Here is a 21,177-nt window from a genome sequence, read left to right as displayed (position 1 = left end):
GTCTCTGCTATGGAGTCAGATCCTCTTTCAGCTACATGCTGTACTGACAGTCAGGCACTGTCCTGCAGCAGCTCTCTCTATGAGTAAAGTGAAGGAGTCCCTGTCTTAAGGCAGTTCCCTACACCAAACAGTTACTTATCTACAGTGTCTCAGGGGACTAACTGGACCATGGGGGTATACCGCTGGCCTAGCCCCTGGAGCACTGCTCCGTGGACCTAACCTGCGCCCTCAGGTTCCTGGTCTTGACTCCTGACTTCCTCTCCCAGCAGGCAGTAATCTTTCCTTCCGTGAAGCAGTCCAGACATCTCATTGGCTCTCATGTGTCACTAGGTAGCTTTCTCCATGGGCATCATGGGAGATGTAGTCTCTGTGCTGCACAATTAACATTGGGACCGCGTGCACATAGGACACTGCGCCTGCACGACTCTAATGGCCGCCGCGACCTTGCCCCACTCATGCGCAACCTTTCAGGGCTCTTTCTTCCTGACCCTCGCAGCTTCTGTGCATGCGCGACTCTGCGCTCATGCGCGCTTACGCCTAACATGCCGGCGCCCTGGGGCTAGAACTACCGACAACTCTATTCACCCTGCATACATACTGAGGGTAAGTAGGGGGGGAAACGGGAGTGCGGGGAGACCGGAGGGTACCTGGCTAAATATGATTTTATTGGAAATAACTTACTAGAATGAGACCCCCAAAAATGTGAGGAAGGTTGCATACAGGCATACCCCGCATTAACATACGCAATGGGACCGGAGCATGTATGTAAAGCGAAAATGTACTTAAAGTGAAGCACTCCCTTTTTTCCACTTATTGATGCATGTACTGTACTGCAATCATCATATACGTGCATAACTGATGTAAATAACCCATTTGTAACAGGCGCTATAGTCTCCCCTCTTGCGCACAGCTCCGGTGTAGGTAGGGAGTCAGTATTGCTGTTCAAGACGTGCTAACAGGCGCATGTGTGAGCTGCCATTTGCCTATTGGGCGATATGTCCTTACTCGCGAGTGTACTTAAAGAGAGTGTCCTTAAACCGGGGTATACCTGTATATTGGCAAATTTTGTATCCTCCACACCTAAAGGAGCCTTTTGTGGTGAAATTCTGTGTGACTACTGAAGGGTACGTCACATAGCTAGGGGATACATAAGAGGCAATGGTTTTGGCCTTCCTATACACATTTCACAGAATGCAAATGTGGTGGGATGAAAGGTTCTTTCCAATTCTAGTTAGTATTTTTTCATTTATCCTTTCTTTTTTGTCTTTCCTTCCTGTGTTCTTCCCCTCTCTCCCCCTCCCCTTTTTTCATGTTTCTGTCTTTTGCTTTTTCTGTTTCTTGAAACCTGCAACAGCTCTAAATATATTATAGTAGTATTAGTAGTATATTAAGTAGTGCAATTTATCGTTTTAGATGGCTGATTAATATTATGAGATAGAACCATGCTATTTCCGTGATCCTGCAGGTCACCCTTGGGAGGTAGATTTGCATTTATAGTGGAATGATATATTTATATATATATATATATATAAAACTGATTTTACTTCTTGTTTTTAATGTTTGATGCATGTTTATTTTATATTCACATCCTCTTAGGTCTTATTAGACCTGGCTATTGATTAATAGGTAGATAGGGGATGTGATATTCATGTCTGCTGCTGGTGTTACATAGGGGGCTGGGTTACAGGAACCCTTCAATTATTGTACTTGCATTTATGGCATTTATATCAGTAGGATCTGTTTATTGCAGAAGGGGTAGTGCTTTTATTTATAGTTACTGAGTGTAACTCATAAGAATTTCATAGAGTTCCAAATGGGGGCGGGGTTGTTGTGTTTCTTCCCCTGTCGGGCCCTGGGCCAATCAATGGGCTGCTGTGACCAAGGGGGCTGGCGCTTCAGCTTGGTTTATGATTTTCTGATGTGCCGATTTTTGTCCAATGGCTCTCAGTGTGTGAGCCGGGGGGCTGGGGAAGACACAGAGCAGGCTGCCAGCACTTCTTTCTTGTGAGCAATACTAGCCCTTCATTGGTTATCGTGCTGACGGGGATTGGGTTGTGCGCGTGTCTGTGCGCGTCCCCGTTATTTACAGCGTGATGTAATGCGCAGGCGCAATGTTTGGCGCGAAAATTAAGAAATTTTGATCCACTTCTGGTAGGTGTATATATAGAGGGTCCCTGTCTTCCCGCACCCTATACTACTTGATAAAGGACATTCGTGTCTGAAACGCGTAGGAGGGATTTCACCTCCTTTGGGTGGTTTTGTACTTGTGCTGAATAAATAGAATTTTATCTTTTATACCACCGGACTCCCTGGCAGTGCACTGCTTTCCTCTTTTTTTCTACTACTGGACTTCTGTATCAGCAGCTTGGCACACTATTACGGACTCTCCAAGACTCAAAGAGTGGGTAAGATCTCTTCAAGATATTTTAATGTGATTTATGGACATGGATGAGTACCAGTATGTTATATTTCCTCCAATGAGGTTACATCTAGCATTATTGATTGTTTCCTTCAGGAGAAGTTATATTTATTATTGACTGGTCACTCACCTATCACACTTTATTATATACCCACTCAATACTAGAGTCTTATGCATGAGCCCTATATTTGAATTATTATTGATGTCATTGCGTGAAGATTTCACCATCTTTGGAGCACCCACTTTCTATATACATTGAACTCTTTACGTTTTTACCTAAACTGGCAATCATTTGGAGCACCTGTTAAAAATCTATACAAATGCTGATCGTGTGACTAACATAATGGCTTCTTCAGTCAATGTAACTCAGCAGCTACAATGTATCTTTATATTACTAAGGTAACATTATCTATTGTTACAGTTCACAGCTCAAACAGCTGGGAACATTGTCAACAAATTGTCACAAACAGGAAAGTGTTGCAAAGATCTTGCACTGCTTGAGAGGTGGGTTTAAACCTGCTATAGAAATCAAAGGATGCTTTAAAACTCAATAAAATGGCATTGAGTTGAATAATATATATTTTTTTAAATACATAAATATTATCTAATACTATAGAACTGTTTTATTAAAAAAAAAAAAAACCTTACATGATTTCACATTTTGCTGCTTTAAGGCTCTCCACTCATCTGCTCCTTTCTTCATATCAGCTCTGATCTCTCGCTATGCCCCTGCTCGTCTCCTGCGCTCTACTCGTAATGATCTCCTTTTACCTCTACAGATCTCTCTCACTTTAAAACAATTTACCTCACTGCCGCTAACCTGTGGAACGCCCTCAAACTCGGTATACGCCAAGCCTTTTATCCCTAACTTCAAGACAAACCTATATATATATATATATATATATATATAAAAAAAAACCTGTGTGCTCATTTGCATGTCATTTCCCAGAATCCCTTGCTGCAGTGTAAGTGCTGTATGCTGGGTGATAATGGTGAAAGGCAGGGTTGCAGACCTGCTAAGACATGCAAATGAGCATACAGTAATATTTCCATTATATATATATATATATATATTTTCCCCTCTGTCACTCTACAGCTAACGCTAATCCAGACTTTCATTTTCTCCCACCTTGATTTCAATTGTATCTGGACATCCATCATAGCTCTCTACCTTACAATCCATAAAATATTTTACAGATAGAATTTTAACACGACAATCTTTCCGCCTCCCTTGCTTCTTATTTTCCAGTATATGTATTGCCTACATCATTTTCCATTGCTCCTTAAAAACCTCATCACTCAACCTCCCCTCCTTATATAGATGTAGCACGATGGTTGGTTGTGTAGTCAGCACGGAATCTGCCACAGATACGTCCTGGTACCCATGTGCTCGCGGAATCCTCATGACCAAACTAATCGCGCATCAGGATTAACACAGCGGGTGTCCCTGCTTCTGAATAGGACGGACGCTGTGTGAATTCTATCGGGCTGCATTAGGCTGGAAGAGCCGCAGTCAGAGTAGACACAATCAGTCCCTCTCTCTGCACACCTAACAGGCGATCGCACAGCTTTTATTTTAATAACATTATTGAAGCAGGGGGCCACGAGAGCAGGACCACATTAACTTTGGCCCCTGCTTCCCGAGTTACAAGGTATGTAACTTTGCTCTCCATGGCGGGGATTTAATAAACTCAGTAAGTGTTATATTGCACCTAATAATAATAATAAGGTTTTGCAAGCATAGCACCTTATTTACTAAGGGGTCTATGTATCAACAAAGAAAAGCTGAGTTTAGACCAGGGGTGGTCGACTCCAGTCGCAAAGAGCTACCAACAGGTCAGGTTTTCAGGATAACCCTGCTTCAGCACAGGTGGCTCAATCAGTGGTTCAGTCTTTGACAGCCACCTGTGCTGAAGCCGCGATATCCTGAAAATCTGTTGGTAGCTCTTGAGGACTGGAGTTGGCAACCCCTGGTTTAGACGCACTGCTGATTTTTGGAGCAGAGCTGCGGCATTCAGTATTTAACAACAATTTCTTACATCAGTGTTAGAATTTTACATTTATGCCACTAAAGACGTGGAGGATTTCTGGGGGCAAATAAAGGGCAAAAAGAGTGAGACACAGTCTGAGAAAAAGTCTGGAGACACAGACACAGCTCATGATTTGTGCACCATGAAAGTCGTCCCCAGCTCCTCCTATGCACACTCCCCAAGGTGCAAACTAGAGCAGACAAGAAACAAAATCAGAGAAAAATGTTTTCATACATAGGTGCCGAGTCAAAATGTATTTGATACAGACCTCTAAGAATTACTAAATTTACTGGGTGCCATATTAGTTATGCGGATATTAACTAAACAAATCAAATGATCGTTAACTCATAGAAATGAGAGTTCATTACAGCTTTCTATGCAATGGAGGAATGGCGATTAACACACTGTTCTACCTTTGGGTTAAGTAATATGATGTATTACAAACCCAAACACCCTAGAAATAAATAACCTAAGAAATACATACAGTATTTTATTATTAAGCCTGTAGTAGCCCAAGTGGCTAATCATTGGTAACTCACAAGCAAGCCACCAAGGTCTATAAAGAGCTTAATTTTTTAAATACTAGCCCTCAACGCCCCCCCCCCCACCTTACATACCAAAGTGGCTACTAAGCCCTATGGCAAACAAAAGGTTAGCCCCTTAAACCCTCCTCCTACAGGGGGTGTGGAGAGGAGGGCTAACCCTACTATCTGTATGTCTCATAACGTTCAAGTTATATTGTAAGCTTATTCCATAAAATGTACCTATATGTATGTTATACTCTTCCCAGTATTACTCTTCCCTATATTTGATCTTGTATATTTATATGTAAACACGGTTGACGCTATATAACAAAACACAAAATACAAGCAAGAAGTAAACACATATCAAATGTATTTATTTTATTTTGCTTTTAATCTTCAAAAAAATGTACTGCCATGAGACAGGAATGCATGAGATAGAAATGGCTCAAACGTCTTCACATGAAACACGTTTATTCATATTTCATTCACAATTTTGTATCTGAAACATCTACAGTTACATAATTAAACTCTTTCCATCCATAATCACATATTTAACTATCCTTTAAAACAGTAGTTGCCAGTATTTGAATGATGTAAGGCTTTTTGCATATTAGTACTTCCAAGCTACACAATACATTTATCACAACTTATTTTTCATGGCAACCTTTGTGTTAATATTGTTTGATGCTTCCAAATGAATGTATGTGTATGTGTGTAGATGCCTAAATAATCCTTAAATTTTTATTTACTTACATTATCCTCATTCAGATCCCATTTATTAGCTTTTTGTTTCAATGAAATTACCACACAATCAGAAGGGTTCGCGGATAAAACAGTAAGTACAGAGAACTCTAAACACATGCCTTGCTTGGAATCTATATTCCCTTTCCTTCATAGACCACTATTTTAAGGATTTGTTTTTAGGAACGGGTTGTAAACAAGAGGACATGTGTGTAAAATCTGTAGATACATGTATGTGTATAAATACATACACATACAAATATGAAGATATACATAGATATCTATATACATGTGCACACACACACACACACACACACACACACACACACGATCACATGCCATTACTGTAGATCTGTTTATGCATGTTGTGTTCTTTGGGCATCCATTGGTGTAATCTTCTTACCTAAATAATGACTAAATACCTGATCTGTAGCAATACTCCTGAGAAGTTACTATAAGGGAATGACAGTTTTGATGCACTTGGAATGGCGCAATCACGTAAACGCTTGCACACTTAAGACTTATGAATTCAACCGAAAATGTCTAAACTTACCTAAAATATATTAGCACAATGCAGCACGTTACATACAATTGTGTGTGTAATTATTCACAAATATAAAGGAAATGCATTTTTATGAGGAGATCTGTTGATTGATATTTTTTGTTTTCTTGCTGAAGAGCTTAGTAAATAAAAAAAGGTATTTGGAAGTTGAACATGTCATGCTATTCCAGGATTGCGTAGTTACAGTATATCAGAGTAGCAAGGTTATTTGGTACTTTGAAAAACAAAAATCAAGGCCATAGGAAATGTGTGCCTAACTCATCTTTTATTACAAGCACAAACATTCTGAATGTTCTCATTTCTTAGTTATTCTAAATTACTACAATTTCAAGGACAACCAAAATAAATGGTTTAGAAAATCCAAGCACCATTTTACTGAATCATGAAATGGTTGCATTTTCTTTTACAGTGTGGGGCATGTTATCTGCTGAAGGAAAAATGGACAACAGTTCTGCCTTTGTTTTCTAAAGCAGCTCCCTTCAATTCACATTAAACTTGAACTTACAGATATGCGATGTGTATGAATTAGGATCCCTTTAAAGAAGGCTTGGTCAGGATAATGCTACATCACAATGAATAAGCCGATAGCTATGTAGTTGTCATGTAATAAAAATAGTCCTGAAGGAAGCTAGCAGCACCTAGGGCAAACTTCATATAACACGTCTAGAATTGTTGTAAGAAAATTGCATATGTGTTGACCAAAGTAGTGCCAGAAATCTAGCACGAATCTCAAGATTTATTTTTTCTTGCTTGAAAAAGGCTCCACTAGTGATCAGCCTTTGGCCTTTATGTGTATATGCACCTAGGAAATGCCACTGAACTACACAGTTTCTTCTTCTGTGGAACCGTATGAATGTATTTTGTGTATCTATGCATATCTTAAACCTTTATTCACCCCAGTTTGACCTTACAACATAAGTACAAAAAAAAAAAAACACCTTTGTGACATCATTTGCTGAATTCTAATGAATCTACAGTTTTGCCCCACTACCTTTGGCTAGTTCTTGACGTAAGCTGTCATTTGAGCCCATTGCCCAGTTTCATGCTTGAAACAGGCTAAACATCCCACAGGTATGGTATTAGTTCTCAGCCACATACCCTCCCACTAGTTAAACCATCTTCCCATTATGAAAGCTCACACACCAGGTAAAAAACGACCATCAGAATGTGGTTTGTTAAGATGATGGTGAATGATCTTCCTGATTTTCGGTGATGGTAGACATGTCGGCCTGCTCCTCACTGGTTTCATTTGAAGGCTCCTGGCCATTTGATTCAGCCGGTTCTTGACTGCTCCCTTCACTTTGCACCTCACTCTGATCCACAGTCTCCTCCATGTCATTTTTCTCTGAGGCTGGAGATTCTATTGGAGTTTTATCCCCCTCAACAATCTCAATTGAGGATTGTGGCAGAGAGGTGGGAGTGCTTGGCTGCACAACCTTTTCACTTACAACTGGTGCTTTGGTTGCACTGATTTCTAGAAGATTGTCATTTTGTGACAGTGAAACCTTTTCTACAAGTCTCCACTGAATGATACTCATGTCCTTCCCTCCTGTTGAAATCAGGTGGTTGTCATTATGTGTAAAGCTGACATTGGTAACATGACTACTATGAGCACTATATTTGTGACTTGGAGCCTGTCAATAAAAAAACAGAAAAAAGACGTTTTAATATCCCGAGGTGATAAAACAAATCGTAAAAATGGTTGTCGGGGTAGAAACAAGTGGAAAAACCCATTGGGAACTAAATATTTTTATTCCCACAAATGTGTGCGTTACCTTGCTTGAAAATGTAAAACCTTTTATTATCAAGAGTTCATGGTGTTTGCTGTGTGTAATCTACTTTGTGGCTGGGGTTTGATGGAGTCCTTTTAGGCCGTGATTATATCAAAAGCGGCTGGCGGTGTGGCCCAAAAACAAATATCAGCAAGACAATGAAAATGTACATACAAAGCGCGACACGCGCGCAGACTGGAACTGCAGGGCGGCAGAAAGGAGAACAGAGCAGGGAATTTGCTTTCCTCAGGCGACGGCCGTGGCAAGTGAGCGGTTCAGCCAATGAGGGCTAACCGCTCACGGCCACGCATCCGCCTGCAGTTCACATGCCGCTCGGACGCATTGCTATGATGACGTCATGAGAACACGCGCACACCCAGCCGGAGCTGGTATGATCATAGCCTTACCCAACAAAACCTGGCTGCAGCACAAATAAATTGAAACATTTAGATCATATTTAGGATCTATTTATTTTTTGGATAAATAAGCATGTGTCTCTCAAAAAACCAAGAATACCTCTTTATATCAGTAGGATCCCAACATTAATGGTATCATGGGTAAAAAATAATATACATGTATACTGAAATCTGCATTACCTTTGGTTTGGAGCAAGGATACTGAAATAGATGGACCTTGCAGAAGTCATCAGCAAGTGCGATCACTTTTCGGTTATGGGATCGTACTAGGGCATTTATATCTGTTCCATCTGATCCTTCTGGCCACACTCCTGAGATACAAATATTAACAATGCATTAATTAAAGGGAATGTTCAACCATTCATATAGTACACTTGTGTGTGATGTGTAGAGCTCAATCATCACCAAATTGATATATATTGCCAATTAAAAAAATGTAAACAATGTAATGCACTTACATACACACAGGCAATTAGAATGTTTTTCTCAATATTTATATTACATACTGTAGCTTTTTTTCAAGTAACAATTTCTAAATTGTTACATTTAAAGTATACTACTTTTGGGGGAAAATTGTAAGCACCATAATTGTACAACTTTGCAATACGGAGATATTCCAAGGCGTTAAAGAAGACAGTTTCTCCCTGCACACTTTGAAATATAAAGATGAGTCTTCCAAAAGATATTACATGGGAGATAATATGGAGGGGGCATCGCTTGTATAAATCCCATATGACAGTTTGTAACAAAGGAGGGAGAGGGAGTAGGGAGTATGATACCTTTTATTGGATCAACAAGTAGTTGATGTTATAAGCTTTCGAACCTCTCAGGGTCCTTCATCGGGTATGGCAGAAAAACAGATACAAAATTATCATATACAGTGTCTATAAGAGGGGCATCTGGTTGCAATGGATGTTGAGGAAGTAGGAAATAAGATGGCTTGGTGTGAACACTAACAGTAGAGACATAGAAGACGTTTCTCTATTGAAATGCAAATGTGACCTTAATTGTAAAGAGACGTGAGGGGGGAGGGCGGGGAATGGAATGGGACAAGACAGTGTATAAATATATATCTATATGTTACTTACCATAACTATTTTTATGTCTGGTTATCTATATAAATAATGGTATCATGGTTACTCACGTACATACATATGTATATACACACACACACACACACACACACACACACACGGTGTACATACATAGATATATACAGTACATACACATGTACACTAGCACATGTATATGTGAATTATATATATATATATATATATATATATAGTTTTTTTTTTAATAATACGCTGAATCTGCTATACTACACCATATGGTCTGGCTATACTGTACCATGCCATATGACCCCTTCTAAACTACAGCTTAGAAAATCTGTCCAAGTCCCAATACAATGTGTACGATAAAGTGAAAGAGCGGAGCATTAACGTAATTAAGTTTTACTGACCAAACACTTGAAATCCTAGCACACAAGTATAAGTCGTCCAATCAATGTCCTTGCAGTCTGAACGATTCCGGATTAGTTTACAGCCACTTGGAATGTCCCCTGACAAGCAGTCAGACAGAGTAAGTAGGTAATCAATGCAGAAAATGTTATTACAATCCTCAAGAAAATAATGATTGGTAATGAACCTAAGATGAGTGATATATATCCCAAGCTTGAAGGCATAAGTATTCTCCTGAGGTATATTGTTCACAGAACCCTGGTAACTGCATAAAGGAGATTTTATATTTTTTGGTTTTGCTGGCTTTTGCAATAAAAGTTCTAAATTGCCAAGATCACATTGAGATGCATCCTTAAACAAAAAGTAACTACCTCAAAGTGCAGAAATAAGATACTACGCAAAATATAAAGCAATGTAACATTCAGCAAAAAGCATAATTAAAAATCATTACACACGCAAGAAACTCAAAACATGTGTGTGCTCCTTCTGTCTTGTTTGTAACCTAGTAGCTGCCATGAACAGACAAGTACCCGAACTGCGTTTTGTAATGCACTACATGGTTACCAGCCAATACAAGTTAAATAATGTACAAATGGATCCTGAATTACTGAATTCCGAACTCATTTTTGTAACAATGTATTCATACAAGGCAATTTACGTTTGTCTTTTTGCTGATCGTTACATTGCATCTGTGGGTGCCTTATAGCAAGGATGGCCAATTCCCTGAAGGGCCACCAACATGTCAGGTTTTAAGGATATCCCTGCTTCAGCACAGGTCGCTCAATCAATCTTTTGGAGAAAAAATATCTATGTTATTAATTTCCAGCTTCATGTTTCTTTTCTTGTGCATAAAAAGCATTATACACATCTTGAGGTATAAATATAAACAGTATGAGTAACGTTTGTAGCTGTTAATGGTGCACATTTATGAAATTTAACTATTTACAGTATTACAGTATGAAAACCTTGTTTTTCAACCCAATAACTTGACACTAATGCCAGTATGATATATAAGCCCTTAAAATGACTTGCTGTTTAATTGCACAAATTAATAATTTGTATTGAAGATGGATAACACTTTTTCTAGTGTTATGATGCCATAACAGGCATAATGCACATTGTACTACTAAGTTAGAGGCCGTTATGGCATAACATGTTATAAGCATTAAAGCGTTAGGTCAATAAGTAGTTTCCAAAAAAAAAAAAAAAATATAGGTTTGTTTAGTATCAATATTTCATACTTACAGTATAATATTTCATAGTCTCCTGAGTTAGACATTATGTACTTGTTATCCGGGGACCAGTCAAGGTGGGTAATGTAACTGGAATGTCCCTGGAAAATGAGAATATTTCACATTCTGCTTTTATGACTGCATATACACTTGGGGGCTAATTCAGTATGCATCGCAGAGGCCAATTACGGAAAACCTCCATTCAAATCTACGGTGGTTTTCGGCGATCGCACCGCTTTGGGCCCGATTGAATTAGAATGCGATATATTAAGCACATTACAATCTGGGAAAGAACAAAACAGACTATGGGAGTTCAATCATTTTAGTGTGCAACATACTGTAAAGAGGGAAGTAGGTGTCCCATCAGTTCTGACAGGTGGTGGAACCAGAAAACAAAGGAGATTGTCAGTTAAAGTTAACACTGTTATATTCATGCATATGAATGCAGATTTGTTAACGGCTGTAATACTTTTTAATGTACCAACAGGAACGTTTTTCATAAATGAAGGACTGGCTCAGTAAGTAAAGACACTGACTCAGATAACAATGACACTGACTGAAGCAGGGGAGCATGGCTCAATTCTCTGTGTCGCCCATTGTGACCATGGGAAAGTTACTTTATCTTTCTGTGCCTCAGGCACCGAAATTAGATTATAAGCTCATCAGGGCAGGGACTAATTGGGCCTGAAAAATTGTACACTGTTAGCGCTATACAAGAAAAAATATTATGCACATGTTTTTGTTGGTCTTTTTTAAAAGGGTATCACAATTAACAGTAAATCTATACTTCAAGGACCAATAGCAACAAAAATGTGGTAAATCAGTGTAACTGCCGCCCCTTATGGAATCAGAAGTCCCCAGCAATGGAAAAATAAAAACGGTTTATTTAAGCTACATAAAAGTTATACAAAGGGACACAAACAAAACAAAAGATCTCCTCCCACGCGTTTCACGCCCTAACTGGCGCTTTTTCAAGAAGCATTCTTTTTGCTCCTTGAGAAAGCGCCAGGTAGGGCATGGGAGGAGATCTTTTGTTTTGTTTGTGTACCTTTGTATCACTTTTATGCTGTTTAAATAAACCGTTTTTATTTTTCCATTGCTGATTCCATCAGGGGCGGCAGTTACACTGATCAGCCACATGTATGTAAAAGTGTTACTCCACACTGGACTAAGAGACACGGTTTACATTTAGCTGCAGTTGTCCTTGTGGGGGTAGCATACCTATCCCTCACGGGGTCAATAGGGCTCGTTTATTCAGGTACCCGTGATCTCACTTGTCCTACACTTCTACTCTTCAGCAATGAAACTCTTCTGCTATTAACCCTATCTATGCCCCGCTCGAGATATCTTTTACCACATTGGCTCATTATAGCCTTTGGTTTTTGATCCTTGAGCTCATATTCTGTTTTTATTTTGTTACTGACCAATACCAAGAACCCTGAACTACATATGATCACTCTACATTTTAGTTATCTTCAGCTGTGGTTATACATACTGTATATTTTACTCACAGTGCACTTTCCATATCTACTATACTTTTTTCCGTTCTCTGAAACGGTGTAGAGGTAAATGAAGTTGTCGTGTGATCCGACTGCAAGCAAGGAGCCATCTGATAAAATACAATGAGAATTATATGAGAAAGGAATTCCTGCAAAATATTATATGTAGCCCCAGTAATTGTAATGTAGGAAAATGTATGGTACTGTGGGGGGGTATTCATAGAATTTTGATCGTTCTAGTGACAGTCAGCGCCATAACACACGGAAACCCCTACTGACATTAATAGGAGTTTCCGTGCAATAGTGGCCTGATCAGAACTATTCCAGACTATAAGTCTTGATTTCATATGTAGAGATGTGCGAAGTCTGCAAAGTCTCCAAATTTGTCATTCTGCTGCCAAAAACAAATAAATGGTGAGCAAAAAAAGCGAAGTTTGCCAACAAATTTCCAGGAAAATCACATGAGAAATGTGCCGGACACATTTATTTTGATTTTCTTACCAAGTCAGCAAAAAATGTGGGCAACATGCAAAAATGTCACCATTTTGCAAAAAAAAAAAAAAAACACATAATGTAATGAACACAAAAAAATAAAATAAAGAAATTTACCAAAATTGAGACAAAGTCCACAAATTGAGATAGTTTGCAAAGTTATTTCCTCAAGAGTCCGTACATCTCTGTTCATACAGTACAGTATGGTGATTCACTGCAATGTTTCCCTTGCAGGTTTGATTATTAGGCTTGCATAGCAATATTTAAGTGTAGGGAATTCTTTTCATGTAATTTAAGCCTCGAAAATTGCACCACCACTTTTCTGTACAGTATGTATTTTGTGAAATAATGTCATTGAAATATGCAAAATAGTAAACCCCATTTACTGGAGTAATGGGAAGCATAATTCACATGTTGTGCAGTGGCTTCAAATAAAATGTACTCACCAACTGAGTATCGCATCACTGAGAGCTGCTCATTTCCATCAGTATGTATTGAAACTAGATCTCTTGTTTCTGCATCCAGAACGAACCATCTATTAAAAATAAAAATGAAAAAGACCCGCAAATAGTTTGCATTATCTAAAGAAGGGGAGCGCAAACATTTGGAGCTGCACCCCCCTGCCTGCTCCCCCTCGCTCTTGCGCCCCCCTTACCTTGTTTGGCGGCATCACGTGACCCCCTTTGCCATGGAGATGGACATGTGACGTCACTCTGCATGACACCGCAGCGTCAAATGCCATGGCGATGCGTCACAGGAACTCTTCACAATCCCGGTAAGTGAGTTGCAGAGGCTTCACGTGATCCGGCATTTAATTTAAATGCCTCAGGGAAGAGCGCGGGGTCTCTGCAACTACCCGAACCCCCCACAACAAAAAATCCCCCCCCCCCTGCACATTATTGATCTAAAGCAGTGGTCTCCAAACTTTTCAGTACGAGGGCACTTAGCATATTCTACACATTTTCGCAGGTCAAAGAAAACAAAATCTTTTTAGAATTTTTATATATTTATATATTTTATAAAAGAATGAATAAGTTTTTTATTTGGATCTTTTAGGGGTAATCAGCATGATATGATTCAGAACAAAAAGACAAATGTGACAATTACAAAGAAAGGATGCCGTGCTTACACTGGGAAATTATCTATAATGAGCTAAAATATATATATTTCAAGTTGCTGCTGGCCGGATAACATCTTGTGGAGGGGACTGATGTGGCCCCCGGGCCGTAGTTTGAAGACCCCTGACCTAACATCAGGTATCAATGATTTGAGGGGACAATTTGTTTATTTTTTCCCTGCAAATTCTGGAAAAAATATTTCAGCAATTGGGTCTTAAACATTGAATCTTGTACTTCTACAGGTTCCACTTACAGATACACTGTATATCACACCAAACAGAGATAGAGAGTTAAAAAGCTCCCTCTCAGTGTATTAAAAATATATTAGAAAAAAAGGGGCTCAAATACCAAATACATTTCTTTGTGCAGCCCCTTAAGGGTAAAGAATATGCACAAACTTTAGTAGCCCTTTTTATGTCAATCACGGATTGATCATAGTCACAATATTTAATAGAACATATTACAAATATAATTGTGCATTCAAATGGATTCAATTAATTCAATTTCTTTGGTAGTGTGTATTTTTTTTTATCAGCCTTCCTCCACATGCAACAGATGTTTAATAAAAACATTAAAATGACCAGAAAAGTAATATGTTGTATAAACTCTTCAGAAATTACCTTCCAGAATGTGTTCCAATTGCTACTACTATCCCACTGGGATGGAAATCCGCACAGTGTCCAGGTTCCTGCAGAAAGTATTAGGAAAATTAATATCAATCTGGAATGCTATCATTGTTTTGCTTCGATTAATTAATATGTTGTGTTATAGCAATTACCAAACAATTGTTTTTCTGCGTTCAAAATGTGAGGGTACAGTTATCAAATAACCAAATTCAAGTATACATATAAACCCTACATTTTAATTTACACGCAGAATTGCTACATAAATGTACTTAATCTCAACTCAACAGTTAAAAAATCAATATAAACACATACCCAGTAAAGTCTCCAGGTTATATCGCTAACCTATGTCTTATTTTACAACTCGGCATAAGTACTGTAGCATCATAACTTTTTTCAGAAAACATGTTTTCAGATTTTCCCTTTCAACATCTTAAAGACGGTTCGCATAAGTATTTTGGTCAGGTTTATTTGAAGCTGTTTAAAGGTACATATTTGCAGACACTGTAATGTTAGACGCTTAAAAACATACTTACATCTAAGAGCCTGGTCCATTCCAGCAAATGATCCACAGAGTTCCACAAACAAACCTGCTTGTCTTGAGCACATGTTAAGAGCAAGTCTTTGAAGGGATGTGTTGCCAAACCCCAAAGTTCATCTGTATGACCCTTTAAATAACAATACTTTTATTAATACATATTTACTGCAAATTTCAATTAAGGTAAAACCTTATGATACTGTACATCAAATAAATGAAAATGAACCAATGTTTCGATTCACATTGGGACCAAACCTTTGGTCCGGTTTTTCTGTTTTCATATATAATATACATTTTTGAACATCAATTTGTGCCTCAAATACCCTTTTAAATTCAGTATCTATTTGCACCTCTCTGGCAGGTGTTTTTCTAACAGTGGGCTTCACAAATTACTTTGTACACCTAATATGAAGCTTGCTGAAAACACAAAAATTACCTGAACTTCTACTTGAAAACCATCATTAAACGTGCCACGCAAAATAAAGTTACGTGATGTACCAATTAAAAACTGGTCTGCTTTGCCTTCCGCTACTGCTCGGATTGTTCCATACTGATCAGGAACCTGTCAAAACAAAATACACATTGTTACCAAAATCTGTCAATTAGTTTATTTCTGGCCAATCACATCAGGCAGTTAAGACCTGCCCCATGGTCTATAATGTGGTCTTCGTCCACAACAACAATTCTTACACATTGGTTTCTACTGGTTGCCGATATGGACTGTGTCCTAGGATTGAGGCTCTAACAAATGGTATACTATACTGCCGGGTTACAATTTGAAACGTACGCAGGGCAATTTCAATACAATCCCAAGATGGTTAAAACAAGTAGTCGTCTGCCCACCGTGCCTACTGTATATTATGTTTATAAAACAGCTAATTTATATATATATATATATATATAAAAAATAAAACAGAGGGCAGCTGGCACTCCCATCAAAGTGAAATTGTATGGTGCCTGACCTATAGAAATAAACAGAGAAAGCAGTCATCCCTAGCAAGGGAAGACAAAGGGCAGCACTCAAGGATAAATGGCAACAAAAAACCTGAATTCAGATGGTACAGCACAAACAAGACCAACGTTTCGGTCCTTGTAGAACCTTCCTCAGTATGCACTACCCTGAGGAAGGTCCTACAAGGACCGAAACGTTGGTCTTGTTTGTGCTGTACCATCTGAATACAGTTTTTTTTGTTGCCATTTATCCTTGAGTGCTGTCCTATGTCTTCCCTTGCTAGTGATGATATCTCTCTCTCTTGTTTTTTTTTTTTTTTGTAATCTCTACCCAATACACATTTTCATACTTTCTAGAGTAATTATTTTCTCTTTATTGTTGTAATGCATACATAGTGCTTTCGACATGAAACAACTAGTGAAAAATAGAAAGCTGGAATTGTTGGGAAAAGTGTGATTCTTCGCTTTTTTCACAGTCTGCACATTTGTTGAGTAAAATAGCACATATTTCCCCAGGCTGCTCACGTGTGCACATAAAAAAAAAAAATATCTAAATGGCTTATCTCATGATTTTAATGAATACCTTTAGACTGACTCACAATTGCACAACTGTGTGTATATATATAAAGATACATCGCTATTCTGATTGCACGAAGACGGTGAGCATACTGTGTATATATTCTCACAATGTTGCTGGTAAGCCAAGGCACAAAAGGCTTTGCCTCAAACAATATTATGATTGGTTCCTCTCACGCCTTCCAGCAGGACACAAATTTGTGCAAGGAAAGCACTGTGAAATAGTGGTCATTCCTAGTTCTCAATTACTTGACATGAAAGAGGCGAGGGCTCTTACTTTCATTTTTTATTTATTTTTTGAATGGTGCAATATAACGTGGAACCTAAGTAGATGTCCCAAAGTTCCTTTTCAAAGTCTGCAACTAGGTCATGTACCAATTAGGAGAAAAGCTCCTTACAGATTACAAAGAAACGCAAGATGTAATCTTTGGCAATTGCAAGAATGCTTAGCTAATAATGCTTGTAAATTAAGATAATTCTTACATAGTAATATACAAAAAAAACAACTTCCATATACAGTTTGAGAAACAGGGAAGGTTTTTGAACATGAATAAATATATGACATTATTTGCACATATATGTAATAGTTCTGAATGCAATGCATGAAAAATAAATGTATTTTCTCACAGCTTTACTTCTTAATATCTACATTGCATGCAGCTAAGGCTCAATAGGAATGCCAACAGGTGGCTTGTCTTGTCTGCAATCACGTGCGCCCAATAAAATGGCCTTTTCCTAATCTTACCTCTATTTCTCTTTCTGGGTTAAGATTATGATCCCACATAATTATTCTTCGGTCTTTCCCACCTCCGGTAAGCAGCATTCCGTTTCTCATCTGACAAAGTGTGAACACACTGCCGTCGTGAGCTTTGATTTGTTTGTTTATTTGGTACACACCTAAAAATACACAAAAATATGCAATGTTTGCTTTTCAACAAATTTGCTGAAATAACTTTCTGCCAGCAGCTAAACACAAATCAGAAAGAAGGACTAGCTCAGTGGTAAAATCACCGACTCCGAAAAGGGTGGAGCCAGTTCAAATAAAAAGATGTCAGCTCTCCTTGTGCAAGCCCATTACCGTCCTGTGTTTTGGGCACCAAAAAGTAAATTGCAAGCTCTGTAACAAATTCTACGTACAGCGCTGTGTACACGGTCAGCGGCATTGGTAAGAAACAAATATAAACATCCATTAAAGATTATACATTATAGTGTGAAGCAAGCACACACACTTTCCTCTCACTAGAAGAAACGTAAATAGCGTTTAAATGTTCTGTACAAACAGAAAATAAATTTTCCTGAAAAAAAGAGAAACTTAATGGACACCAACCACCAAGTAGGCTGGTTTTCTGACTTGACAGCATTTTTAAATCACAGGTCACTAAAAAAAAAATAAAAAAGGAAAAAAAAAGTATTTAAAAAAAAAAAATGTATTTTGTATTATTATACAGTCTATGGAGACTAATCTCCTTCCATCTTATCAGGTACAACTCTAGACAGATCTGCTTTCTTTTCTTGGTAGCTTAAGTTTTCCTGCATAGTAAATCATGGATTTGTAATTTCTTGATTAAATGTACATAAACATGAAATCCAGAGAGATTTCTGAAAACTACTAGACTGCAGAATAGGTTTTAGAATGTTTTGATTTCATATATTTAATTGAAAAACAGGAAGCACTGGGTCCTTCTGAATAACCATTTCTAAGTGAAGAATAGTTTTCAGTTCCCGTTTTCTGGACTGTGAGCAATTACATGTATAGAAACAGAGTGGCCTTTTTATGCTGTAGGGATTATGGCCCATACTTACTAAGCAGTCTTCTGCCATGGGACACCTTCCGGCGCAGGAAGACACCTCACATAACTTACTGATTTAAATGGTCTGTAAAGAGTCATCCAGCGACAGGTGGTGCCTTATGGCAGAAGACTACTTAGTATATATATATCCCTATATCATATTTCATAGAAAGCGTTCTATACAAATTTCCCAATATATGTATGTGCATTTCTTAAAACTCTGCATACCACCAAGACGTTTTACAAATAAAAATGAATATGTAAACTAACACAAACTGCAAGTAAAGAGCAAAAATTCATGTCAGGAATAGCAACAACATCTTTCTCCAGTGAGTTGTCTTTTAATTTGTTTAAAACTTTTATTTTCCTTTAAGTGCAGATTTTGTTGGCTTTCCTAATTTAAAACACTTCTTTTAAGCATGTGCCAAGCGCATTAATTATCTTTAAACATGGAATACACCTAATGACTCAATAGTGCTAGGCCTGCAAATAATTGGTGTTAGCTTTTAGAACAATTATCAAGACATTTAACTAAATGCCAAATAGTATTAAAGAGCAATTTAAAAGATAGGAGTGGCAGAGATAAGCTTGTAATGTTCAGGTTAACCCCTCAGTTGAAAACTCACCATACCTATATGCAATATGTTTCTTCCTAATATTCAGGAATCGTGGTGAATTGCTACTTTCTGATTTAGAACCGTAGAGGACGGTTAGCACATGGTTAAAATGTGAAAATAGGTGTGGTCGTCCGTGGTCAACCATCCAAAAAGATGGAAGTCCTTTAAAACGTGCATTCCATGTCGATAATTCCATTAACAGGGATTGTCAACAGAGATATGCGAAGGTCATCAAATTTGCTTCAGCAATTTTTTGTTTTTTCTTAGATTTCGCATTGTTGTGACAATCATCATTGCTCACAATGTTGTCACTGTAGCAGAATAGAGTGAAAATGGCAGCATGTAAAGGACCATGTGATCATGCACATTAATGCTCGGCATTATTTTATTTTTTGCAAAGCATGTCAATTTCTGCTGGATGGAGGGGAACAGTCACATTTTGCCTAGTTTGTGTCCTTCAGCGAAAATGTTGCACATCTTTAATTATGAATAGAAACATGTACAGTGCAGTAAAGCATACTGTACCTTTGGCTCCTTTGCCAGCTGTGGATTCTGCAGCAGTTTTGCTCCATATAAGCATTATTCCACCCGAATCTCCAGCGAGCACGTCTCCATTTGCTAGAAATGCTATGCACTGCACAAACTTGGGTTTCTCATATTTCTGAAATGAAAACACAGAAGAAGATTTTAGCTCCAAGAACTACCTCCGCATTACACTTCTATGTAGCGTCCTCAGTCTCTGCAACTAATGGATATATTTTTTTCTCATTTTGCTGTACGAACAGAATCTACTATGATTGTTTCCCCTCATACACAGGTGAAAGGTTCACAGTTTAGTGTTAGGACCTGCAAATTTGGTTATACCTTGATGTTGGTATGCAGGCTTATGACACTTTGGCCAAAGGATTTAACCAAATAACCAAGAAAATATTATTATTGAAGTATTTAAACTTTATACTGTACATATTACCATAAATGTTTTGTCAGTTGGATGTAACTCCCCTGTCTTTTGTTGTATACATTTGCCACGCTCAGTAGCACTCCTTTTGACACACACACACACACACACACACACACACACACACACACACACACACACACACACACACACACACACACACACACACACACGATGTGGTGTGTATTGGGGTTTGAGCTTACTGGGAATGTGTGTGTTAATGGATATATTTGTGAGCTCTATGTAAGATCCTTTTTATATTACTGTGGAGCTTACAATCAAAAGTAAACTCATATCTACTGTGTATACAAGCAGACACAAATTCATAGTACTAGACCCACCACTATGAATTTGCAAAACAGTTGGGGATGGGAAGGGTCGTTAAAAATGTTAAGTATTAAAAACATGACAAGACAGCTGTCAAGGAGGGGGGTCCCAAGTACACAGTGCCAATGAGAAAGGAATCCAGATCGTGTGGCCCTTGTCCATTACAAATAATCCATTACTAACATACATAAAATTGCAAAAAGATGAACGATCCAGTACTGACATAGAAGTAACATTATATTATATTTAGAAATGGAACATCACCAAGGACAACACAAATTGTGAGCAATTCATCTCAGACAGATCATTAATCAGGTTTAATATTTGGATTAATTTTTTTATATTTTCAAAATAGTTCCTTAATGTGTACTAACGAGTCCTAAAAATATTAACTGATTTCCCCAAGATGCTTTACTTTTCTGTCGAGCCATATTTCACCTAAACATAGTTCTCACGATATTGGCATTATTGTTTTGGGGGGGGCCCTACAACCAACAGAAAGCCCCAACTTCGTTTCCAAATGACATTGTGGCTC

At 38.2% G+C, this 21,177-nt stretch overlaps 1 protein-coding gene across 6 annotated transcripts in view; it reads right to left on the bottom strand.

Moving 5' to 3' along the window:
• Nucleotides 1-5,336: 5,336 nt before the first annotated feature.
• The window catches only part of EML4 (EMAP like 4), a 189,560-nt gene continuing 173,719 nt past the window's right edge, over nt 5,337-21,177 (bottom strand). For all 6 annotated transcript variants that reach the window (XM_075595750.1, XM_075595744.1, XM_075595745.1 and 3 more), the window contains 11 exons: nt 19,883-20,018; nt 17,696-17,847; nt 15,860-15,985; nt 15,422-15,553; nt 14,883-14,950; nt 13,591-13,679; nt 12,665-12,762; nt 11,167-11,254; nt 9,924-10,022; nt 8,645-8,775; nt 5,337-7,910 (listed from right to left, as the gene is read on the bottom strand). In XM_075595750.1, the coding sequence (XP_075451865.1) occupies nt 7,452-7,910; nt 8,645-8,775; nt 9,924-10,022; nt 11,167-11,254; nt 12,665-12,762; nt 13,591-13,679; nt 14,883-14,950; nt 15,422-15,553; nt 15,860-15,985; nt 17,696-17,847; nt 19,883-20,018 (1,578 nt within the window). In that variant the 3' untranslated portion in view covers nt 5,337-7,451. The remainder of the gene's footprint in view (nt 7,911-8,644; nt 8,776-9,923; nt 10,023-11,166; nt 11,255-12,664; nt 12,763-13,590; nt 13,680-14,882; nt 14,951-15,421; nt 15,554-15,859; nt 15,986-17,695; nt 17,848-19,882; nt 20,019-21,177) is intronic.

This window comes from Ascaphus truei, chromosome 4 (genome assembly GCF_040206685.1).
Source record: "Ascaphus truei isolate aAscTru1 chromosome 4, aAscTru1.hap1, whole genome shotgun sequence".
Lineage (NCBI taxonomy): Eukaryota > Metazoa > Chordata > Amphibia > Anura > Ascaphidae > Ascaphus > Ascaphus truei.
This window is presented reverse-complemented; position numbering and strand designations above follow the sequence as displayed.